Source organism: Acinonyx jubatus, chromosome C2 (assembly GCF_027475565.1).
Source record: "Acinonyx jubatus isolate Ajub_Pintada_27869175 chromosome C2, VMU_Ajub_asm_v1.0, whole genome shotgun sequence".
Lineage (NCBI taxonomy): Eukaryota > Metazoa > Chordata > Mammalia > Carnivora > Felidae > Acinonyx > Acinonyx jubatus.
In genome coordinates this window covers 144,422,305-144,448,887 of record NC_069384.1, presented here as the reverse complement: position 1 = coordinate 144,448,887, position 26,583 = coordinate 144,422,305, and the positions used below count along the sequence as shown (strand labels likewise).

The 26,583-nt window shown below is 42.1% G+C and overlaps 1 protein-coding gene across 1 annotated transcript in view; it reads left to right on the top strand.

Annotated features, from left to right (window-relative positions):
• GADL1 (glutamate decarboxylase like 1) overlaps positions 1-26,583 on the top strand; it is a 166,438-nt gene that overhangs the window by 14,914 nt on the left and 124,941 nt on the right. Inside the window, exons 2-4 of the mRNA XM_027040854.2 lie at positions 15,232-15,404; positions 23,125-23,251; positions 25,506-25,596. Coding sequence (XP_026896655.1) covers positions 15,232-15,404; positions 23,125-23,251; positions 25,506-25,596 — 391 coding nt within the window. The remainder of the gene's footprint in view (positions 1-15,231; positions 15,405-23,124; positions 23,252-25,505; positions 25,597-26,583) is intronic.

Sequence of the window (26,583 nt, the reverse complement as noted above, 5' to 3'; positions counted from 1 at the left end):
GCGATCCTGGACTACAAGCCTGTTTCTATAATAGGACAAGATTTGGGCAGGTTTGGGGATGGGAATAAGTGTATTTTGTGGGTGGAAGGAGTATGAATAATTTTTGGTAAGAGGGTAGACTCTAGTAGATTGAAAAAAAAATGGCTTCACATTCCTTTATTCCTTCCTAGCATTCGTATCACTTTGCAATGTGACATTGCCTTCTGTCGTCAAGAGGTGAGCTTTTTTTCTGTATCTTTGAATCCGCTTGTTCTGGTGACTTGCTTTGATCAACACAATGTGGCAGAGGTGATGTTGTGTGACATACAATCCAAGGCCTCAAGAGGCTTTGTAGCTTTTGCTTTCACTATCTTCAAACCTACTGTCACCTTGTGAGGAATATCAGTCTAATCTCTTTGAAAATGAAAGCCTATGTCGAGAGAGAGGTCCAGCTATCCTGGGCTTTCCAGATGGGCTCAACTCCCAGCCAATGCACAAGCTGATCCAGTTGTGTGAGTAAGCCCAGGCAAGACCAGCAGAATCACCCAGACAAGCCACAGCATCACGAGAAACAATACATCATTGTTGTTTTAAACTTCTAAGGCTTGGGGTCATTTGTTACACAACTGTAGATAACTGATACCTCCTCCCAATAAATTATTTTTGTGTTTCACTTAACCAGAGTGAGTTTTAGTTGTTTGTATCTTCACAGGGTTGCTGTGTGGGATAAATATGCTATTATTTGTAAAGGACTTAACCCAAACCTGGCACATAGGAAGTGCTAGATAAATGGTAGCTACTATTCTATGAAATAAGTTCCAGATGTTTATGAGAGGTGAAGTATGGACAGCCCTTACAGGCTCTGGTAGACCTATAGAAGGAGGTACATGACCATCAAACAATATGTGTGCCCCTAAATCTCAATTTTCTCAAAGTCAAAATGAGGATATTTGCTAAATGATCTATAAGTGATGGTCAGGCTCTAAGATCCCATGTTCCTATGCAAGATTGGCCCCAAACCCACTTTGGCACATATTCTAGATGGACCCAAATTCAAGCCTCACTGGGTCTCAGCTGTGGACGCACCCATGCCAATGTCTTTATGATCTGTTATGCAGTGTCCTACGGGCACTTCATTTGTCAACATCAGAGCAGCAATGAGATGTGTGGGCATCCCCCTGGGCAGCCATGTTTGCCACTTCAGGGGCACCATCTACAATGTAGTTTATGTGACTGTGGTGGCTCCCAAGAAGGTTAAATTTTTTAGAATATTTTCTCTGACTTTATATGGGGTAAGGCTGATTCTGTGTAGCATAAAGGATGAGAAGGAAGGTGCTGGGGGCAGCCTCACCTTCTTTTCTACTTCACTGAGCAGTTCAACTCTGTCCCTACGTTTGCATACTCTGCTCGGCAATGTGTTCGCCCTGCAAGGGCCAGAGTCCTCTCTCCTTAGGAGGCAGCTTAGATCATCTGATTTTCCTTAAAGATGCTTCTTGGAAAGGTCTTACTGCCATTCCAACAGCTTCGTGGTATGTTCCTTCCAATCACTTGTAATAGCCTCCATAAAGGAGTTTTGCTAAGTACAGTTTTCTGCATTTGAGGTTGGCCTCATGTGAATGTCACAGCATGTGTGTTGAGGTGCTAAGGAGCTGAGAGTTACTGTCTCTGCTCATCTAGAAGATGATCTGCCAAAGGCCTAGGCTAGAAGGCAGAAGAACCCTGGGCACAGATGAGCTTCACATCGGAGTTAATCAACAGATCATGCAAATGAGGCACCCATTTATAGCATTTATTTAAATTTTCATTTAAATTGCTGGTTAAATGGAATACATTTAAAATTTTGAAGTCAACACTTGAGCAAATTGGTTTTAAAACTATATATTAAATTGCCGCACATTGCAATTTAATGCATAGTTCCAAGATAATTGCTTATTGCTTTAGGAGTACAAAATATATGTCCAAATTGTTTAGTGTGGCTGATGAGACACAAGAAGCAGTATCTTCTCGTTTGCCTTTTCTTAAAAAAAAGAAAGGTAGAGTGTGGTAATTATCAACGTTATGTCGGACTGAACTCAGGGTATCTGGCTTTGAATTCTGCCTCTACCACTTATTAGCTGTCTGATTTGGGCAGTCCTCTTAATTCCCTCTGGCCTCAGTTACTCTATCTGTGAAATGGAGTTAATAAAGATATTTTCATCATAGGCTTATTGGGAGGATTACATGAAGTGATCTGTGCAAGGTGCCTGGCTCAGTACCTGATCCGTTAAAAATATCCGGTGAATCTTAACTCCTGTTTTTTTTTTTTTTAAATAAGAGCCATTATATTTTTATTTCCTGTATGGCATCTAGTACTAGAAAAGATAAATCACACAGGTGGCATCATCTGTGGCTTGCGTTATATTTCTTTTTGGCAGTATCGTTCTGAACTCTTTGCAAAGACAGTACTCTACTTGTTGACCTCAATCATCCAGACTTGTTCTTGAGAGGGATATTTTTAAAAAGAGAAAAAAAAACCCACCATATTTGCTTTCTGACAGTATCTGGGTGATCCCTAAATTTTGGAGAAAAAGATAAAAAGAGATGAGGAATTCTGAGGGTCCGTAGAGTATACTAAGGTGTGTCTAATTGGATTTAACTTTCCTTACTTGGAAATGGCTACAGAAACCAAATTATTCAGAGTATGAGTTATGGTTCTCTGGTGTCACAGAAAACAGGATGAGTCTAGCTCACTTTTAGGGGGAATTCAGTGGAAGGATCTTGGAATTCACTGATTTAGAGAGAGAGGTAAATAATTAGACCTTTGAAAAGATAGGAGCCCAGACAACTCTGGAGATTGGAAATACTTGGTACCTGGAGATATCCACCAAAGGGCATAACCTTAATTGACAATCATGCCAAGACTGTGTCTGGGGGTGGGTGGGAGGGTCGTTCCAGTTGGGATGCTGGTTAAGCCCCAAATGCCCTAAGCAAACAAGGAAACTAAAAATGGGCATTCTCGCTACTTAGCCTTATGTCAACAAGGCTAATTTACAGACACAGCAGTGAGTTAAATCTCAGGTTTCACAAATATATGTAGACAAGAAGCAACATGGAGAGTCAAGGAGGACAAAGAGCCAAATGGCACAGGGTGAAAAATGACTACGAGGGTGGCAGTGGCTAATGAAGGAGAGGGACACACAGTGAGTAGTGTTCCTAGTGTACATATTGCACCTTGGTCCCAGAGTCGCCACTGAGCCAGATGAAAGCGTCTCTTCCATAGCCAAGTTCTCCAGTCTGGGGCTGGAGGATGGGGCTGAAATGTACTATGTGGATATAATAGATTCAATTTTCTCATAGAGCCTGACTACCTTCAAATCCTTGCAAGCTGAAATTGTACCCATCAGAAAAGTTCATAAGGCTTAGAGGTGGGATGGTGGGTGGGTGTGGGTGGTTTTAAGAGCTGCTTATCAATATGACAAGCTAAGATATACAGTAGCAGCACATACAGCTTGTCAAGTAATGTTTACTCAAGCGATAGAAATAAATGACTCTGGAAAACCTACTCTCTCGGAAATCTCAGAAGGTTACCTAATTCCTAGCCTCGTGTCCAGTGAAAAAGGAAGGCATTTTTGAAATTAAAGTAAATTATCAATATCCATTATCAAAAAAATGGGTATAGAGATCATATACCTCAACATCATACAGCCAGAAATGACAAGCCCACAGCTAATATCATCCTCAATGGTAAAAAGCTGAAAGTCTTTCTCCTAAGATCAGGAACAAGACGAGGATGCCCACTCTCACTGCTCTTAGTCAACATAGTATTGGAAATCCTAGCCAGACCAATTAGGCAAGAAAAAGAAATTAAAGGCATCCAAATGGAAAAAGAAGTCAAACTGTCACTATTTACAAATGACATGATATTATAAATAGAAAACCCTAAGGGCTCCATCAAAAAATTGAGTTGTTAGAACAAATCAACAAATTTAGTAAAGTTGTAGGATACAAAATCAATACATAAAAATCTGCTGCATTTCTATACACTAATAATGTCCTCTCAGGAAGAGAAATAAAATAATTCTATTTGTTTTTATTTTGTTTAAAAAAATTTTTTAATGTTTATTTTTGAGAGACAGAGACAGAGTGTGAGTAGGGGAGGGGCAAAGAGAGAGAGAAAGACACAGAATCTGAAGAGGCTCCAGGCTCTGAGCTGTCTGTCAGCACAGAGCCCAATGCCAGGCTCGAACTCACAAGCCATGAGATCATGACCTGATCCAAAGTCGGACGTTTAACCGACTGAGCCACCCAGGCGCCCCCAAGACAATTCTGTTCGTAATTTCATCAAAAAGAATAAAAAACCAGGGATAAATTCAATCAAGCAGGTGAACGACATATACATTGAAAACTACAAGACATGAAGGCAAGAAATTGAAGAAGACACAGAAAAATGGAAAGGTATTCCATGTTCCTGGATTGGAAGAATTAATATTGTTAAAATGTCCATGCTACCCAAGACAATGTACAAATTCAATGCAATCACTATCAAAATCCAGTGGCATATTTCCAAAGAAATAGAACAAATAATCCTAAAATCTATATGGAACCCCCCCACCCCATAATGCCAAAGCAACTTTGAGAAAGAAGAAGTTGGAGGCATCACACTCCATGATTTCAAACTATATTTCAAAGCTATAGTAATCAAAATAGTATACCATTGGCATTAAAACAGACACATAGATCAATGTAACAGAATAAAGCCTGTAAATAAACACACATGTGGTCTATTAATTTATGACGAAGGCATGAAGAATATACATTGGGGAAAGGACAGTCTATTTAATGAATGGTGTTGGGAAAACTGAACAATCACATGCAAAAGAATGAAACTGGACTATCTTACACCATACACAAAAATTAACTCAAAATGGATTAAAAACCTGAACACAAGACCTGAAACCAGAGAGCTCCTAGAGGAAAACAAAGGCAGTAAGCTCCTTGATATAAGTCTTAGAGATGATTTTTTTTTTTTGTCATCTGAAGCCAAAAAGCAAGAGCAACCAAAGTAAATATAAATAACTGGGACTACATCATACAAGCTTCTGCATAGCAAAGGAAACCATCAACAAAATGAAAGAATAACCCACTGAATAGGAGAAAATATTTGCCGGTCATATGTCTGATAAGGAACTAATATCCAAAATACATAAAGAACTCATGGCTCATACAGAAGAACTCAAACAATCTGATTAAAAAATGGGCAGAAGATCTGAGTAGACATTTTCCCAAAGAAGACGTGTAGATGTACATGAAAAGTACTTGTACATGTACAAGTACATGAAAAGGAGCTCAACGTCATTAATCATCAGAGAAATGCAAATGACAATCACAGCGAGATACCCCCTCATACGTGTTAGAATGGCTAATATCAAAAAGACTAGAAATAACAAATGTTGGCAACGATGTGGAGAAAAAGAAATGTTTGTGCACTGTTGGTGGGAATGTAAATTGGTGCAGCCACCGGGGAAAACAGTAGGAAGATACCTCAAAAAATTAAAAATAGAATTATCATATGATCCAGCAGTTCCACTTTTGGGTATTTATCTGAAGAAAATGAAAAAGATTTGCATCCCTATGTTTATTGCAGCATTATTTATAGTAGTCAAGATACGGAAGCAACCCAAATGTTCGTCGATGGATGACTGAATAAAGAAATTGTGGTTATGTGTGTATACATATAGAGTGGAACATCCTTCAGCCCTAAAAAAGAATGAAAGCTTGCCGTTTGACGTGACATGGATGGACCTCAAGGGCATTATGCTAAGTGAAATAAGTCAGACAGAGAAAGGCAAATACTGTATGAGTTCTCTTAGATGTAGAATCTTAAGATGAAACAAAACAAAAAACCACCCATAAAGACGCAGACTCATAGATGCAGAGAACAGATGGGTGGTTGCCAGAGATGGGGAGTCAGGGTAGGAGAAATGGACGAAGGGGGTCAAAAGGCAAAAAGAAAACAAACCGAAACAAATAAATAACAACAACTAAGGCCTGTCTGAGTAGCCGAACAGCCTGGGCTGCTGTTTACAGTTGTGCAGGTTGTACCCTGCACACTCTATGGGGCACCATTTATACCACTGTCTAGAAGAAAAATAAAATTATAAGTGAATAAATAAATAAATAAATACATAAATACATAAATAGGGTTTATGGGACACCATGCATTTATTGGCTATTGGTGGGGCTCTGCCAGCTATTTTTTTGGGGGGTGCTTTAGACTCCCTGGTGAGGAACTTGTCCTCTCAGAAAATGGATGGTGTTTAAGCACCCACCTCTTTTGTTGAAGGGGATGCCTTTGTGTTTCAACAGAATCTGAATCATTTGACTAGCATCCGCGATGCTAACACAACAGGATCTCATAAAACAAAACCCTGGGTGATGGGAACATGTCACCTCCAAAAAATGTTATATGTTCGCCAGTGCTTTGCAAGAGAGGAACTGATGCATGGATGCACAAAATGATTTTTTCTCGCCTTATTCTGTCACCTTATCATCCAAAGATCATTAGAACACAGATTTCCTGGAGAATAGGAAACTATCCTGTCTTTGGACAGCTTTAGGACTCATTAGAAAGACACAGGATTCCTGGCTTCAAGTTTACAGCAGCACTATTATGGGGAGACGTTAAAATAAATACAAACCTACCATTCTGTCCACTGCCTAGTTCATGTTCTCCCGCTCCCTGGCCTGGATTGTCACCATCCTATCTCCCCACCTCCAATTCTTGATCTGCCATCTGACCTCTACACCTGTTAAATCTTTCTAAAGCCCTCTTCTTATCCCGTCGTAGATAAGGCTTCCTACTGCCCACCAAGTAACACCTAAATTCTTTCTATTCAAGTTACTGCAAGATCAGTCCCCATGCCACCCTCCCAACACTCACTTCTCCCATTTATAGATCTTGCCTCTTGGACAAACAAATTGTTGGGATTTCCTGGACACCAACATACACATTCATTGGTTTTTGTTTTTTGTTTTTTACCTGGTTCGCGTTGCCTTTTTATCGTGAATGTTTTTGCCATGACGTTTGTTTCTACCCCATCACAACCAATTCGTACTAATGAGAAATAAATCTTGATTCCCTAAGCCTGCCCCGCCACATTCGTGACTAACTTGCCATTTTCTAGCGGTCCCCATATCAGCTCAGGGCTCCACCGTTTGCCAAACCCAAGAGTCACCTTAGATCCTATTGTTTTATTTACCCCCTGCGTTCAGTTCACCAGCAAGTCCTCTTGGCTTTCCCACCGAAATGTCTCCCGTAGCGCAGCACTCGTCTGCATCTCCACTGCTACCTTCACATCAAAGCTTCAGTTCCCTGTTGCCTGGACCTTCCACAGGATTTCCTCAGTAATCTACGTCCACACGCGCCTCTGCGTGGAATCAGACTAATCGTCTGTAAATGTAAATCCCATCATGTTACTCCTCTGTTTAAAACCCTTAAGTGGCTTCGTGTCGCTTTTAGAATAAAAGACCTTACCTGATCTGCTCCCTGTCGGTCTTTCCAAAGCTCACTTGGTTCCTTCTTTTCCCTTTTCCTCCCACTTAGGCTGCACAGTCCTTTTCTGTTTCTTTCAGGGGCCAATTTAGAGATTATTTGCATTTTCTGTTCCTTCCTGCGAGGCTGTTCTCTCTCCACATCTTTTTTACATCTGGTTCCCTTAGAAATAGTTTCCCAGGACCAGATCTAAAATAGCTTCTTCTCCTTATTCTATTGAGTCATTCAAGTAATTTCCTTCAGAGCATTTATTAGAGCCTGCAATTATTTTAATTGGCTATCTGTTTGCCTTTTTATTGACTACATCTCCTGTCGACCCGAGTAAATGTAAATTTGTGTCTTCTTGTTCATCTTGCACATGACGGGCACTAAGTAAGTATTTGCTGAATGGTTGAATGAATGGTCATCCTAACTACCGTCTAATCCAGGTGGCCTTTCTGCTTCGCACATTCAGAAGCTCTTCTCTGGAATTTCAGTGTGTTTTGTCTGACCTCAAGCTTCATACTTTACACCCTCTGGATGGGATTCTAGGTATTCGTAAACATGTCTAATTTTCGTTACGAGATTTTGAGGTTACCATCTGTGTGTCTGATTCATCTCTGAGTTCCCCCACCGTGCCTATCCCAATGTCTTGCACACAATATTCAGTAAATATTTCACCAAGTGTAAATATAAGCGATATTGATTCACTGTGGATTTCAGCTAATTTCTTAATTTCTTTCTTTCTCTCTGCCTATGGGTAGCCACCCCTCTTTAGCTGAATAATATTGTGAGCATAGTTTTGCCTTTTACTCCTATGTCGTCATATTTGTGGGTTGCACTGTGGAAATCATTCAGTTCCTAAAAAGGCTCTGTGATTCTGCAGCATCGCAGAGGTAGATTCAGAAGCTAAATCCCTACATTCGTTACTATTACCCAAATCTCCAGAGGTTTTGTGGCCAATGCCTTGTATTGTTATTTATTAATCTTTGTTTATTTTCTATAGTCTTTTTAATTGTAGGTTGCCCATAGTTACCCTCTCATTGATATGTTGTTTTAAGACAACAAAATGGCTTAAAAACGGGCATGAAATTTGAAAGGGATGCAAACAATTTACGAGCCCAGCAGTACCACCCAGGTACATCAAGTAAATTAGGCATCCGCTCTTTTAAGATTAGAAGAGACACCGGACGTAGAAAACTCCAGAACAGAAGGGTGTTTCTTCAACTTGCTCTTTCAGCCGTATTTTCCTTCACTCTGTCTCCCTAAATATTCTCTTTTCAGATGTTTAGCAACTTGAGGACAGAAACTCTGTGTTTCTTATCTCTGTATCCCTAGGCACCAAGTTGGGTGCTTGGTAATTGTCCCTTGTTAATTTATTAATTAATGCTATCCTCTTTTGCAGGCGTTGATGTTCATGCCCATCTTGGACTGGCCTATTGGGCTTTCCAGGTCCCGACTCTCAGACCTCCCTTGGTCCCCATTGTCTTTTGCACAAGTTTTTGGAAGCGTTCCTTGGCTCCCACCCAGATGCCTGGATTCCTCTTTTGATCTATTGTTCCTCCTTCCTATCCTTTGGAAGCAAGCATTATTTTCCTATTGCTAATTTTCTCTTAACGATTAAAGAGTCTTGGATGGGACTCTTGGCTCTAACTGGCAGACTTTCTGATAAAGATCTAAGGCTATTAATTCTAACTTTTACCTGAGCCAACAGTGGAATGTGGGTGCCAAAAAAGAGTTCATATAGACTCAGTCACATTAATAGTTACTATTTCTTGTTCTCTTTAGACTGTTCCTGGCACTTTGCTCAGCACCTTACATGCTTTGCCACATTTAACCCTTCCAGTGACTCCTTAAAATAGACATGGCTATTTCCTCCCTTCACCAGATAAAAAATCTGAATCACATGGAATGTAAATAACATGGATGAAATCACAGGAGCACAATTAGAATTTGGACCAGGATCTGCCTGGTTTCAAAGCTTAAGCTTTGGTATCAGCTAGGGTGCTCATGGGAGCCTTATTAATGGAATCATGGTGACCGGAGCACGGGAAATATGAATTCACTCTATTTAAATTTAAAAAAATTAATGTTTATTTATTTTTGAGAGAGAGATAGAGAGAGAGAGAGAGAGAGAGAGAGACAGAGCATGAGTGGGGGAGGGGCAGAGAGAGAGGGAGATAGAGAATCTGAAGCAGGCTTCAGGCTCTGAGCTGTCGCACAGAGCCCAGCGTGGGGCTCGATCTCATGAACTGCGAGATCATGACCTGAACCAAAGTCGTATGCTTAACCAACTCAGCCGCCCAGGCGCCCCTGAATTCACTGTATTCTAGAGCTGGGGATACCACACCTGGATTTTTGTGCTATGCCTCCTTTTATAAGAAGTAAACTGACCCAGACTCGTGACCATGGGCTATCAGAAACCATCGAAGAAACTGGAGTAGTTCTAACTAGAAAAAAAAAAAAGAGAGAGAGAGAGAGACTTAGATGATAGTTGAAAGAAGTCTCCCCGTATTTGGCTCAGAGCCCTGTGGAAGAGAAATTAGACATGTACCCACTTACTGCCAAAGCCTGCGGAAATGATACAAATGCATACGTGAAGTCACGCTGAGAGGAATTTTTGTGACCATTCCAGCTGTCAGTGGGGTGCTATTCTACGTGATGCAGTTTTAAAATTATGATTATTCATTATACCGATACTCAAGGAGAAGACACGTCCTCTAATTCAGAAGTTTCCCCTGATACCTCGACTTCTCTTACAACCCTGAGCTTTAACCACGAATGTCGGCATAGTTTATATTCAAAACATCTTATGGGGGTCCTTCTCATGCCATTGGACACCTACTGTCCTCTGGTTGGTTATTCAGTACTCTGAGGCTCTCGGTGAACTGAGGACAGGAATTGAGTCTACTTTATCTTGCTGTCATTACTACCTCCCAGACATGGCCTTACGAACTGTAGATGCCTGCGGAACAGAATCTTGTTGGTCCTCCCCAGAGCTTCAGTATGTTATTTACCCCGGTTTCACCATTTACTAGCTCTGTGACGCTGGGCAAGCCAGTTAAACCGTCTGTGTCTCAGTTTCCTCAGCCGTAACACGGAATACATAACTGGAGTTTTGGCGACTGTTAAATTTGTTAAATCTGTAACACTTCGAGAACAGAGCTGGACACGTAGCCTGTAGACATGTCTCGTGTGGCTATACATTTTGAGGCCCTAATCTCCCCGTGAGACTTGGAGGTCCTTGAGGAAATGATCCACTTCGCGTGTTTGGCCCCTAAACTGGTTGGTGGCCTGTGTGGCAGATGATGGCTACAGGCTTGTTGAAATGAATGCCTAAGTATTAAAGTTTAGAGAGAGCCTAGACAACTAAAGCTGTTAGATTTTGGGAGGACCTTAGCGGTCACCAGAACAGTGAATCGTAAGTCCAGCTGGACATTAGTGTGTTTTTCAGCAGCGTTAGTATAAGTTAGAGCGCTTGCCGAATTCCAGATTTTGAACACAGCCTAGAACAAAATCGTTTGAGTAGCGACTTAGGCATCTGAATCTTACTCAGCTTTTCTGGTAGCCAGCCCAGCACTTTCCTTTGTGTCCTATTTTGTGGATAAGGAAGCTGAGACATAAAGAGGTTGTACTCTCCCAGGATCGGGGAGCTTGGGAGAGAGGTCGAGACTAGAACTCAGCTGACTTGACATCGTGGCCACTGGGTTGTGCAGGGGATCTTTGGATTGTATGAAGGGATTGCGTAAGATGACTTCCCAGACGTCTCTGCCGTTAGCCAGGCGGTCCTCAGAGTTACTGAGTGCCTACCCGTGCTAGCTGCTGAACGGGTTTCTGACGTGACCACGCATCCTTTTCCTGTAGGATTTTACAGGCTGGTGCGAGAAATCAAACCGCTGCACGGAAACCACAGTGCAAGCTGGAGAGTGACAAGGCGGGAGGTGTGGAGAGCTGCCCGCTCAGTGGGGGCTGAACTGCATGACCGCCATCTTGTGTCCTGAACATTCTGGCAGGAAGTACTGCTGCGTTTACGGGGCAACCCCCCACTCTGTGGCCCCTCTTTCTACTCTTCCACTGTGGCCCCTTGGTCTAGAGTTCATTACCTTGTCATTTGACCACGCCGAGCAGATTTTCCCTTTCTACGATTGTAGCTTACTGTCACATGGAGTTTCATTTCTCCTCCGTGCCCTTATGTATTTAATAAGTATTATTGGTTGCCTGTTACTGTTAGCTAAAATTTATTGAGCCAGCTAATATTAATGCCTTTTTTTTTCGCGTGCCCACTACGTAGCAGGCACTGTTTTAAGTCTTCGTCCGTGTGAATTTACTTAATCCTGCGTCAAAGGAAGAGGCCACTGCTCAATAACTGAAACAACATTTGAAGTTGAACGTATTGCTTGCTCGCCAGGGAAATCTGCGCATCTCTTTGAACAAAGCAAACATTGATCTCATACAGAGCTTTGGGAGGCATGGGATTGGAGAGCCGGTGGACATTCACAAGTCAGAGTTTAAGGGGTCAACTGCCTTTCACATTTGGAAGTGTGGTTCCGAGGGTGAGGCTGGATGGACTGACTTTCAGAAGTCAAATTCCTACAAGAAAAGGAAGGAGAGAGCATAGAAAGAGAGAGGCTGCAGCAAAAAGTATGGAGAGGAGAGGAAAGTGAGAACCTCCGTGTACAGTTTCCTTTCACAGTCCAGAGGCTACAGCTCAGTTTTCCTGTTGAACCTGTTCCCTGTTCTTCTTCCTGTTCCTCCGTGTCTTCTGTAGGCCATGGATTGTATGAATTGTATTCTATATCTACCCCATCCCCAGCCAAAGTTGTCTCCCGCTCAGTTAGTCAGGTAACTTACAATGGCATCGCAGAGAAGGGGACATTATCATTGGTTGGTTGAAGGGTCAAGGAGAGCTTCTTCTATTTACTAGCCAACAAAGGCTTATCAGACTCCTATAAATTGCCAGGTACTTTCTAGGTGTTACAGAAACACAAGTGAAACCAACAGACAGAAGCTTATACAGCCAAACCTCTATTGGAGAGACAGATACTTAGACAAATAAGGAAATAAGTTTATATTATATGTCACATCATGGTCACTAATTTTGAGTCAAATAAAGCAAAGAAAGAAGGTGGAGGTGAGAAGTGGCTACAGTTTGAAATCAGGTCATCAAGAAGGCCTCTTTGAGAAGCTCATGTTTAAGAAAAGAGTGAAGAATAGTGAAGAGGCCAAGGTGGATGGAACTTGGTGAGCTTGGAGGACAGTAGTAATAGATGAGGTTTGAAGTCCAGGAGATGATGGGGACAGGAGATCATTTAGGGCCTTAGAGCTCATTATAAGGACTTTGACTTTTTGGTTGATGAGATACAGAGCCATTGGATGGTTTAAGTCAGCCTTGATCTGACATATCGATTCAAGGGAACATAAGAGCTACTATGTTGAGCACAGTCCATACGACATGCAGGACAAGGGTGAGAGCCAAGGGTTAGCTGGGAGGCTACTGCACTTATCCAAGCTTTTGATGGTGGTTTGGACTAAGGTGGTAGGGGAAGGGGTGATGAAAAACAGTCATATTTTGGATTTATTCTTCATGGAAGATTCTTCCCATGGAAAGACTTCATTATTAACCACTATACACACTAGCAGTTAGATTGGAAATCCTGGGTACATATCCCGGAAGATCACAGTTTGACCTACTTACACAACCTTCAGAGGGTCTTTTCCAACCTGGGAAAAAGCATGGGGAAGAAGAGGCACATTGTCACATCTGGCAATAGAATTAGAATGTATATATCAAGAAAAGAAGCATAATCTGTCTCCAGTTCTTTATAGTTTTTATAGATTTTCTCACAGACAATTGCATGCAATATGGGGATTTCTTTGCTGTGGAGACAAAGATGACTTTAGTTTCAATTTCACTGCTTTTCTGGTTGCAAGTGGGTGTTTGACATTTTGTGTGTGTGTGTGTGTGTGTGTGTGTGTGTGAGAGAGAGAGAGAGAGAGAGAGAGAGAGAGAGAGAGAGAGATTGGTTGATTCTGAGAGGGCTACAGAGTGACTGCTATTCCCTGAACGATAAAAACCTGAAATCCTACTAATGAGGTTAAAAAAACTAACTTTTTCTCTCTGCCTAATAATAGCCCTGCCTACTGACATAACCAGGGTTCCCTGAATAATCGCCCTCTTTTCCAGTTTATTTTTAGAACCTAAAACTGGGAGGGAGGAAAGTGCCTTTAGGTGTTACAGGCTTCCCATCTGAAAGCTCAAACCCTGGGCTTCCACATTTGGCCCTGAGCCATGTTGAATGCACCCTTTCAAGTGAAAGATAAGTCAAACTGTAGGGTGGAACTGAAACCCGTCCTTGGAGCTCTGGATGGTTTACCCTTCAGCGTGAGGTTAAAAGATTGATCCTTTGCTGCAGAACCCGGCTTTCCTAAATTGGGGAATCTGCCTGTGCCATTTTTATCTGCCTCCATGGACACCAATTGGGTTTGCCAGTGACAGAAGTAAAGCCACAGAATTTTACCAAAATAAACTACTTTGAGGAAAAGACGGACTTTAAGGCATAATAAATGTTAATACTGTTATGCTTTTTATGCTTTAGTAAACATAAAAATATTTGAAACGCTTATGGGCCACTGGCATATGTTTCTGGAAATTTCCACAATGCACATTACAGGAGGAAAGAGAGACACTGATTAGAGAGAGAATAAAATTGAATCAAAGCTTGTGGCGGATATTGGTGGAATGTTTGGATGAAGTTGCCAGAATTATTTTTGTGGAGGGCTATTTTGGGTAGGCAGTAACCTTTATTCTCAGATATAGATTTCCATGTTGACTTTTAACCTTTAGTCACTGACTGGCAGTTGTACCTTCCTGAAAATGTTCTGTTCCATCTTTCTGCCTGTGCCCAAACTGAAAGTTTGAAAAATTTAAGGGTATCAAATGTGGGTTTACACCAACCATCATGCATCTCACTTTCCTTTTCTTCTTCTTCCAGAAAAAAGTGGCTGAGTACATGTAAGGAGGGGCCCTCAGGGACAAAAGCAGTGTCTTTAATATAGAGGGTCATTTAAGCATGAGCTTCAAATGTAAAGTTAAGAGAGGTGACCTAGAGATCATTTTTTCTTCAGGAATGACTTATTCCTACAAAAGGAATATATGGCAGTCCTTAACAAATTGCAGAAGAGTGTATGTGCACAAAAGAGACATGGGCTTATGTCTACAATCATCTTTTTGTACATGTGTTTGAAAGGTGTTTGCAAGAGTGAGTAAAGTAGGTTGAATTTACATTTCTTGAGCTCCTCCGCACTCCCTGATGCTAAACAAGATGCTGCAGGAATGGAAAATAGAACTTTCTTTCCTTAACTCTATTATGCCATTGGGAACTATAAAAAAACTGTCAGCTTCAATGCCCCACATGTATTAAAAGAGATATGGGGCGCCTGGGTGGCTCAGTCGGTTGAGCATCCAACTTTGGCTCAGGTCATGTTCTCGCGGTTCATGGGTTCGAGCCTCGCGTCGGGCTCTGTGCTGACAGCTCAGAGCCTGGAGCCTGCTTCCAATTCTGTGTCTCCCTCTCTCTCTGCCCCTCCCCCACGCACATTCTGTCTTTCTCAAAAATAAATAAAAACATTGAAAAAAAGAGATACACCATTCGAAGCTGGGGTAGTGACCCATTTTTCCCCTTGTGTTTTGTTGTGATCTGATTAGATTCCATCTCAGACATGATCTGTTTGTGTGCTTGCAGGAGACCCCCATCAACAAGAGATGGTTCCAAGTAAGAAGAGTGCCGTTCTCGTGGATGGGGTTGTACTGAACGGCCCCACAACAGATGCAAAAGCAGGAGAAAAATTTGTGGAAGAGGCCTGTAGGCTAATCATGGAAGAGGTGGTTTTGAAGGCTACGGATGTCAGTGAGAAGGTAAAAATAAAAGACACCTGTCAGAAATCTGAGGCATGGGAAAGATAGGTTCTTTCCCAATCTGGTGGTTCAATGTAAGGGAAAATGGGAAGCTCATGCTATTATTTCCTTCCTACCTTTGTTTCAAGGGGATCCTGGGAAACAAAGTGTGAGCCCCACCCCCTTCCCCCCAGCATCTACTTTCCTAGGAGGGTTGGTGCCTAACTTTGGCAGCCATCTTTTCTTGGGAGACTGGCTGAGACCTCAGACCTTGACCATGAGGGCATGAAACACAGGAATGAAGCTTCTGCGCTGTAACTGTGTTGATTATAAATAACCTGATGATCTGATTTATACACGCCCTAAAAAATACTCTGCTCTCCATTGTCATGGGCACATCCTTTTTGTTACTGGTAAAACACAAGCGGAATGGGGAAAAGGGTATGAAAAGTTTTAAAATTTATCTAAAGGTCCTTCTCAGGAGCTTGTCTGAGCTCAACTGGAAATCTTGGTGAAGTCTGACTTCTGACTGGCACCAGTTACTGGTCCTGGGTTTCAAATTCAGGCTGCAATTCAGATTCAAATTGATACTTCAATTATTACTAATAACATCTACTCTTATGAGTATTTTCTGTGTGCCAGGTGATGTTCTCAGGACTATTCCATATGAATTTGTGCATTTAATCCTTACAAAAACACTAAGAAGCAGGGACTATATGTTAACTCTCTTTTAAGGATGAGGAAAAAAGTGAGGCAGAGTAGGTCAAGTCCTCTGCCCAAGGTCACATGTTAGTAGGTATTAGAGCTGGCACGAAAATCCACGCAGCCTGGCTTTAGTCTGTGCTTTGAACTTCTCCTCTGTATGTCTCTTATAATTGCTCAATAATCCTTTATCACATTGATTATCTTTCATATTGGAGTTGAAGTATCAACAAATAGATGTATAGGAGGGATTCTTATTCCAATTCTATTAGTCAAAAATAAATATCGTTTAAAAAAGATTTTGAATGTGGAACGGTATTTATTCTGAATTTTTGATCACACGCATTTGGGAAAACTAATAGGAATAAAGACGAAAGTGTCTCGTGAACTTAGAATAGCTACATTCCAGGCAAAATCACTGATGGTATTTCTTGCTTACATATTTATAATTGCATATTTTCTGGTCTTATCTGTACTTGTGAAATATTTTGGACCGGCTTTACTTTGGAGCACACTGCTTTGCTCGTAAGCTTTTTTCCTTTTTAATTGGCCTCTATTCAGTCATTAAATATTAACTGAGTATTAGCTACGGGTAAGCCATTATATTTGGCCCTGGGGGATATAAAGACAAATAAGATAAAAGCTCAGCTTTGAACAGAATTTATAGTCTAATTGGAAGGATAAGTTTTCACTGGACAAGAGAACAGGGGGTCCCAGTAAGAATGTGATAAATGTGTGTGATTGGGGCTGACTTCGGGGATTTCACAGAGGAGTGGGCAGTCTGAGCTTTGATGTGGGTTGTGAAGGTCAAGTAAGATTTTGAAGGGCAGAAAGAAGCCGACCCATGTGTGCTGAAGAAAGCGGGAAGGCAAAAAGAATGGAAAGAGCATTGCAAAAGGGACATTTTGCCCAGAAAGAAGGGCTCATGTAGGGGACTAATGGGAGATAAGACAAGAAGGGGAGACTTAAGATCCTAAGTTATCAGTTAAGGAACCACAAGTTGATTGCAGTACAGTCACCGTGTCTCTCCATGTGAAGTTGGGTTGAAAGCTATGTTGAATTTGAGAGAAGGAGGTGGAATTTTTATGTCGTGAATCTAGTCTACTTTCTCAGAGATCCAACAAGGCACCTTTGAAAGGTGACCTTCAGATACATCCCCACACTTTGTGAGTTGATTACTTCTAGTGCCTTCTCTTACAGACATTAAAAAAAAAATGAGTTATAGGGACGCCTGGGTGGCTCAGTCAGCTAAGCACCCGGCTCTTGACTCCAGCTTGGATCATGATCTCACAGTTTATGGGTTCGAGCCCTACACTGGGCTCTGTGCTGACAGTGTGGAGCCTGCTTGGGATTCTGTCTCCCTCTCTCTCTGCCCCTCCCCTGCTTGCTCTCTATCTCTGTCTCAAAATAAATAAAAGTTTAAAAAACTTAAAAAATTAAGTTATAATTTACTTTTAGTAACATTTGCTCCTTTCGGTGTGTGGTTATATGAGTTTGATAAGTCATGTAACTACACCACAATCAAGATATAGAACAGTTCCATCACCCCCTCTACAATCAACCCTGGGACCATCTATAGTCAACCCTGCCCCTCGCCTTAGCCCCTGACAGCCGCCGACCTGTTTTCTGTGCCCGTACTTTTTTTTTTGCCTTTTCCAGAATGTCAGATAGGTGGGATTCTATCACAAGAGGCCTTTTGAGGCTTGCACTTTTCCCTCAGCAAAATGCATCTGAGATTTATTCATGTTGTTGTGTATACAGGGATGCCTCATTTCACTTTAGTGTCCTTTGCACATATTATGTTTTCTACAAGTTGGGGGGTCTGTGGCAACCCTCCATCTACTAGGTCTATTGGTGCCATTTTTCCAACAGCATTTGCTCACTTCGTGTCTCTGTGTTGCATTTTGGTCATCCTCACATTATTTCAAACTTTTTCATTATTACATCTGTTATATATGATAACAAATTCTAAAATATTGTAATATTTTTTATATTTCTTACGATCAGGGATCTCTGATGTTGCTGTTGTAATTGTGTTGAGGCACCACAAACCACACCCATATGACAGTGAATTTAACTGTGTGTATTCTGACTGTTCTACCCATTGGCAGTTAGTTCCCCGGTTTCTCCACCCTGTCCTTGGGCCTCCCTATTTGGAGACACAACAGTATTGAAATAAGACCACTGAATAACCCTGAAATGGCCTCTGGGTGTTCACATGAAAGGAACAGGTGCATGTCTCTCACTTTAAATCAAAAGCTAGGGGGCGCCTGGGTGGCTCAGTCGGTTAAGCGGCCACCTCGGCTCAGGTCATGATCTCGCGTGATCTCGCGTGAGTTCGAGCCCCGTGTCAGCTCCGGTCATGATCTCACAGTTCGTGGGTTTGAGCCCCGCGTCAGGCTCTGTGCTGACAGCCCAGAGCCTGGAGCCTGCTTCCGGTTCTGTGTCTCCCTCTTGCTCTCTGCCCCTCTCCTGCTTGTGCTCTGTCACTCTGTGTCTCTCCAAAATAAATTAAAATGTTAAAAAAATTTTTGTAAATCAAAAGCTAGGAATGATTCAGCTTAGTGAGGAAGGCATTTTGAAAGCCAAGATAGGCCAAAAGCTAGGCACTTCGCATCCGTTAGCCACATCGTGGCTCCATAAAGGAAAAGTTCTCGAAGAAAATGAAAAAGTGCCACTCCAGCGAACACATGAATGATGAGATAGTAAAACAACCTTACTGCTGATATGGAGAAAGCATTAGTGGTCTGGGTAGAAGACCAAACCAGCCACAACGTTATCTCTTAAGCCAAAGGCTGATCCAGAGCAAGGCCCTAACTCTCCTCCATTCTAGGAAGGCTGAGAGAGGTGAGGGAGCTGCATAAGAAAAGTTTGAAGCTAGCAGAGAGTGGTTTGTGAGGTGTAAGGGAAGAAGCCGTCTCTGTAACAAAAAAGTTCAGGGTGAAGCAGCCAGTGCTGACACAGAAACTACAGCAGGTTATCCAAAAGGCCTACACTAAACACAGATTTTCAATGCAGATGAAACAGCCTTCTATTGGAAGATGCCACCTAGGACTTTTAAGCTGGAGAGGAGAGGCCAGGCCCGGCTTCAAAGCTTCAAAGGGCAGGCTGACTGTCTTGTTAGGGGCTAATACAGCTGGTGACTTGAAGCCAGTGCTCACTGACCATTCTGAAAATCCCAGGGCCCTTAAGGACGTTGCTAAATCTCCCGTGCCTGTGCTCCGTAAATGAAACAACAAAGCCGGGATGACAGCACCTCTGTTTATAACATAGTTTACTCGATATTTTCAGCCCAAAGTTGAGACCTACTCCTCAGAAGAGAGATTCCTTTCAAAATATCACTGCTCATTCATAATGCACATAGTGTCACCCAAGAGCTCTGATAGAGATGTGCAGGATGAATGGTCCCATGCCTGCTAACATAACACCCATTCTGCAGTCTGTGGATCAAGGAGTGATTTCAGCTTTCAGGTCTTATTATTTAAGAAATATATTTTGTAAGGTTATAGCTACCACAGAGAGTGATTCTTCTGATAGATATGGGCAAAATAATTAAAAAAAAAAGCATTCTGGAAAGGATTTGCCATTCCAGATGCCATAAATAACATTTGTGAAACATGGGAAGAAGTCAAAATATCAACCTTAAGAGGAGTTTGAAAGAAGTTGATTCCAACCGTCATGGATGGCTTGGACGGTTTAAGTCTTTGGTGGGGTTAGTAACTGCAGATGTGGAAACAGCAAGAGAACCAGAATTAGAAGCAGAGCCTGAAGAGGGGACTACATGGCTGCAATCTCATGATACAACTTGCACGGATGAGGAGTTGCTTCTTATGAATGGGCAGAGAAAGTGGTTTCTTGAGATGAATCTACTGCTGGGGAAGATGCTGTGAAGGCTGTTAAAACGGCAACAAAGGATTGAGAATAAGACATTAGCTTCGTTGACAAGGACGCGGCAAGGGTTTGTGAGGATTGCCCTTGGTTCTGAAAAAGGTCCTACCGTGGGCAAGATGCTGAGAGCATCACATGCTACCGAGAAACCGTTCATGAAAGGAAGAGCTGGTTGATGCAGCAAACTTTATTGTTGTCTTACTTTAAGAAATTGCCACACAGCCGCCCCAGCCTTAGGCAGCCACCGTCTCGATCAGACAGCAGCCATCAACGCTGAGGCAAGGCCCTGTGCCCCATGATGGTTTGCGTCTTTTAGCAATAAAGTAGTGTTGCTCCATAATCTCCTCAGGGGCTTCCTGGGTGAAATCTGAAACTGGCTCCTGGCAGAGGGCAGGGAGAGACCAAAGAAACGAACAGGCCACTCCAGGTTGGTGGTGGCAGTTTTAATGAGCAAAGGGAACTTACGTAGGAGACTTGTCTTGGGCGGCAGCAAGATGGGCGGATCCCTGAGCCTGCCTGCCTCATCTAGAAAGTTTATATACACAGAGATAGATAGAGGCCTTAACTGGGTTCAGCCAAATACACTGTGCGACTGTTCTCAACAACACGTCATCTCAAGACTGTGTCCTCAGAGCCGGAAATGCGACTTGAACCCACATTCCAAGGACGGGGAGGGGGTGAGTAGCCTCCAAGTGCCTGGGTCCAGCTTGTGGGTCACCTGGGTGGTCACCTCTTCTCAATGACCTCCCCCAACAAGTGTTTTTTAATTACGGTACAGACATTTTTTTGAGACATGATGCTATTGCACACTATATATAGGACAGTGTAAACATCCCTTTTATAGGCACTGGGAAACCAAAAGTGTGATGGACTCACTTTATTCTGATAGTCACTTTATTGAGGTGGTCTGGAGCCAAACCTGCAGTGTGTCTGAGATACGCTTGTATCAATAGTCATTCCTTTCGATGGTCTCACTTTTGATTGAACTCTGCCTATTATGGTTCTCACATCAGACTTTAATTTCATACCTCTTGTACAACTTAGCATTTCCTCCTTCTTTCCCCAACCTCCCACCTCCCAGTCTCCTGACTTCCTGGCTACTCCCTTGTCTCTCTCCTCCTCTCCACAGCCTAACTTTTTAAAGAGTGTCTACACTCCCTCCCTCCCTCTCTTTCCTCACCTCCCACACCCTCACTCCATGGCAATCTGGCCTTCACTCCCACCTCTCTAAGCCAAACTGGTATTGCCAAGAACACCTCCTTGTTGATAAATCCCATGAGCACTTCTCAATCTTTATCAAATTCGGCCTCGCAGTAGGATTCGATAGTGATGACCATCTTCTCCTCAAAACATTCTTTTTTTCTTTGTTTTAGCAGCACTAAACTCTTCTCAGATTGTCCCTGCTTCTCTGGTTTGTCTTGCACCTCACGAGTGAGCTTCTCTCCCTTTGCCTGTATCTTAAGTGTTGTTGGTGCCCAGGTGAGATCCCGTGCCTTTCTTCTTAGTGGTAGGTTCTCTCTGAGCCATGTTATCCACATTGTATTTTCATAGTATATGCCTAGAACTGCGTTTCTTGTCTTTCACAAGAGCTTCAGATCAACTGCTGCACTCCCTTTGGAGGTCCTGAGAGGCCTCAGACTAAATACGCTTAAACTTCATCATCCCCACCCCACATCCCACCAGATTCTCCACCCGCCTCCCCCACCCCACCATCACCACCTTCAACCCATGCACGCAAGCTACAGACCTGAGGGTTGTCCTTGGCCCATTCTTCTCCCTCATCCTTACTGTGTAATTGACTTCTGGGTTCTATTGATTCTGCATTTTAAATATCTGTGGAAATACTTCATTCCACTGGTATCCACCTCATCCAGAATACCACCTTCTCGTGCCTGGTTTAATACAGTAACCCCTCATTTCCAATTTCACTTGGAGTCGTCACATAGCAACTAAAGCTATTGTCCAAAACACAAATATGTTCATAGCATTCCCCTGTCCCAAACATTTCAGCGTCTGTCTTCGAGCCAATTTTGAACTCTGTGACATGCCAGAGAAAATCTGTCATGATCAGAGTCTTGTTTATCCCATTCAGTCATTCATTAATCCTTCTGTTCATCACGTCTTTATGGAGCACTTCTTACGTGGTGGGCACTGTGTTAGCTACTTGGGAGCAGCGAGCACAGATGGACATCTCTGCTCTTGTGGACATTATGTGGGACATAATAAATGAATTACATGGTAGGTTGAAAGGTGGCAAGTGCTATGGAAAAAGGAAGAGCAGAAAAAGTTGGGGGGGGGGCTGACACAGAGGGACAGGGTGCAGCTCGTGATGTTAAATAAGGGAATTGGGATTGCTATCATTGAGAAAGTGACTTTGAGCAAAGCTCTGAAAGAACAGAGGAGGTTAGCCGTGAGGACATTTGGGACATGAGCATCCAGTCAGAGGGCACAGCCAGTGGGAAGACTCCAAGGTGGGGGGGGTTCTTGGTCTTATTTAAGGAAGAGCACGTTAGCAGGGCAGAGCCAACCAGGAGGGAAGCAGATCATACAGGATCATTTTAAGTCATTGTGAGGACTTTGGCTTTACCTTGAAGGAAGTGAACCCCTGAGATATGTCAGCAGAGGAACGACCATAGCTTCGATTCAAGAGGATCATTCTGGATTCTGGCTGCTAGGCTGATGGACTGTATGGGCCAAGGATAGGGGCACAAGCAGAGAGACTAGGAAGTTATCGTGGCGTGCCAGCTTCCCTTCTTGGCCTCTCCTTCCTCAAACCCCATGCTCTAGCCACACCAAACTAACTTCACTCTTGAGATGTGCCCCTTATCTTTTAGCCTTTATGACTTCCATTACTTCCGCCTAGAGTGCCCCTTGCCTCACCCCGCTGCCTAATCTTTGCTTGGTTATGTATCGGTTCCTCCAGGAAGTCTTTGACCTTCCAAATCCAAGATGGGGCCCCTCATTGGTTCCAATGACATCTGGGCCACTCTCACAGCCTTTTCACGCTGAACTGTGGTGGCACATTTAAATCTCGGTCTCCCCCACCTGTCTGGGAGCTGCAGGAGGGTAGGGTCCATGATGGTAACGTCCTGACTCCGTTAGGACCTGACTCCGGTGGGTGCTCAGTTAACTGCCATTGCTGAATGTCTAGGTTTGCGAGTGGCGGCCTCCTGAACAGCTGAAACAGCTTCTTGATTTGGACATGAGAAACACAGGAGAGCCACACCACAGGCTGTTGGAGCTCTGCCGGGATGTCATCCACTACAGCGTCAAAACTAGTAAGACCTTTCGTTTGCTTCCTTCGTCTGTACCCCTGATAAATTCTTATATTTTCTTAAGCACGTATTTACCTCACAGGAAAGCTGAGGATGACAATGTTTATGAGATAAGAAAACTAGATCAAAAAAGAGTGGTTCTGATATGTTTGCGATGGGCCATTTAATCCCTAAGACAGATTTTTTTTTTTTTGTCAAGGCCAAAGATAAATCGATGGAAAAACCGTTGGTGTTAGTGATCATATAGAAATATCATCTGTTCCTTGGCCATCCCATCCCCCGTTTATAATCATTGCTTATGTTAGTCCAAACTGCCAAAGGTCAGTTTGATATTAGAATTTGTGAAGGGGTTTTAAATCTGAAAGGCCCAGAATATGCAAAAAGAAAAAAAAAATGCTAAGGAGGGTGTCCTTGCTATAAACAGGAATAGACGTGGAAGATACTGATGAACTCTTGGCAATTGGTACTTGCCCAATTATTTCATCAAATCTAGCAGGATCAAAACATGAAAACCCTTAGGATGGTGTAAAAAAAAAAAAAAACAAAAAACGAACACATGGTAAGTTTCTGCTGTGATAGCTTCACAAGAAGACTTACCAACTATGATCTTTTGTAAATGCAGTAGCATGGTATTCGTCTTGTGCAGAAGTGCGATTCTAACTGTTAATATCCCATACACCCAGGGAGCAAGTTCCAAAGGTAAGAAAGTAACTTTCCCAAATATGCATTTCTCCGTGTGCTGTAAAGGTAATCCAGTGCTTAAGACCATACAGGCATTATGCTTGGTGAATTCTGACACTGAACTAAATTTAGTGGAAAGAACATAATAAAATCCTGGCTAAAAATAATTGCTTTATATTCCCTTGGGAAAGTCTGGTGTATGTATCAAAAACCCAGTTAGCATTTCAAAAGAAGAGATACATATCTTATTATTATAGTGCATGTCAGAAGTGGAGAATGACATTTAATGCAGTAGATTTTTCAGTTTACTGGATATTTTCCATAATGTTACCATGGAAATCAATCATAAATTAACACAGAACTAAAAAAAAAATCTTATTAAAATTACTTGTAGCAATGTCTGGTTTCCTCTGCCAGATTAGAGGAAGTTTTCCACATATTATTTTTAAAAAACCATTTTCTTGGACTTTTGTTTTTTATCGAACCCCCAGTTTAAAGAGGAAAAAAAAAAAGAAAACCTAAAACCAAACGCCGAGTGTTGTAATGAGAAGCCACTAACTAGAAAGGTTCCCAAATACTCAAATTTAGAAATAGACCTCCTGCCTCTTTGTTCTTTGTCATGCTGGGCTTCCTATGATTGAGAATGTCAAGTCAGTTAGCCTGGTGTTTGGTGTGAATATTCACACTGTGTAAAGCCAAGAACCTTTATGAGACCTTTTATAGGAGGGGGAAAAAATAGAAATTTGGAACTGGAGTTGAGTCTTAAAGGCTACTGCCTTTGAAGTAAGTTGAATTAGAAAGTTTATGTAAGCCGCATGATGAGTCACATCTTACTCCATCTACATAAGCCAGTTGCACTACGAAAAACGGTCTAATCTGAAAAATGAAAAGTCACTCCCCACGGTAGCCCAGCGTGAACCCTGTTGGCGAGTGAAATGCGTTTAAAGATAGGGAAGTTAATATCAATATTTTCATAAGACAAAGGCAGCAGGCTTTGATACCTGGACAAAGAGTTCAAATAATCCAGTGCTCCAGGGTTCTGGTTTGGATCTGGGTTGTTAGACAAAAGGGAGCAGATAAACCAGAGGTCTCAAGGTAGTGCCCAAGTTTTGCTTAGAAACATATTGTTGTTCGGTAGAAATGGTTATGAGGTGGGTCTTCAACATGTGTTTCCCTTGTACACAATTAGAATTTGAATTCTTTTTAAAGCTGTTGCATGATTTACATTCAGTAAAGTAGACAAATCTGAAGGGCTTAGCTTCATGTATTTGTACCTATCTGTGCATGAGTAACCATCACCCAGAGCAAGATAGAGACCATTTCTGGCACTCCAGGGGCTCCCTCAAGCCCCTTCCTAGACAGTATAACCTTCGCAAAGGTACCCAGAATTCTAACCTCAGTCTCCGTAGATCCGCTTTGTCTGATATTGAATGACATCTAAGTGGAATCATGCAGTATATATTCTATTGTATCTGGCTGCTTTTCTTGTCTGAAAGATTCATTTATGTTACCGCTGTATAGATAGTATTGGTCTTTTTTATCGCTGTGTAGATGAATACTTTGTTTAAATTTACAGACCATCCCAGATTTTTCAACCAGTTGTATGCTGGACTTGATTACTACTCCTTGGTGGCCCGATTTATGACAGAAGCCTTAAACCCAAGTGTGTAAGTGCCATTTTACTGAACTCTTACACGGAGCATGCATTAGAGATGTTTTTTAAGTAGGTGAAGTTTTATTTTATGAATTTCTATTTAATGGTTTCATTTGTACAGTGTCATCATAAATAATGGAATGATACTTAGCAGTGTTTTAAAGAGCCGTTTGATTTGATAGTGGGACTGTGAGATGGTTAACGCAGGCATGGTTATCTCCACCTACCAAATGAGAAAATTGATAAAGCAACTTGTCATTCATTCCTGCATGAAAAGTCAGGTCTCTGCCAAGTGCTGGAGGGATACGCTGAATAAAAACAAACCTTGACTTTGCCTTCACGAAGCAAAAAGTCTAGTGAGATAGAGATGCTCCATGCAAATTGATCAAAATTATCCACACAAATTGATCTAAACCTTTAATTCACATATGAAGAAGACGTGCATGATGCGATAAGTATAAGTGGACAATTTTCTTAGTTGGGAGCTCGGGAAAGTCTTCTCTGAGGAATTGACGACAAAGAGTTGAAGAATGAGTATAAGTTAACTAGGTGAAAAGAGGAAGGATGAATTTCAAACAGAGGAGCAGCATGTACAAAGGCCCTGTGGCAAGAGACAGCGTGATGTACCTTATAAACTGAAAGATCAGTGCAGGTGTAGCTGAATAAGCTATGGGGAGTGTGATGGAGGATGTGATTGGAGAAATGGATAGAAACCAGATATGCAGGACTCAGTGGGCCATGTTTGTGAGACATCCTAAGTACAAAGGAAAGGCTCTAAAGGTTTCTAAATCATGAGGCACCATTGGCTTATTGAAAAGATCACTGGAAATATGGAGAATGGATTGAGGGGACCAATCAGGAGGGCATTATCGTAGGCGAGAGAGGACAGTAGCTTGGACTTAGACAGAAGTGATAAGAATAGAGAGAAAAACATGTGTTTAGAAGATAAAACAGAAAGGCCTGGGTAATATATCGGAACTTGGGAATGAGGACAAGAAAG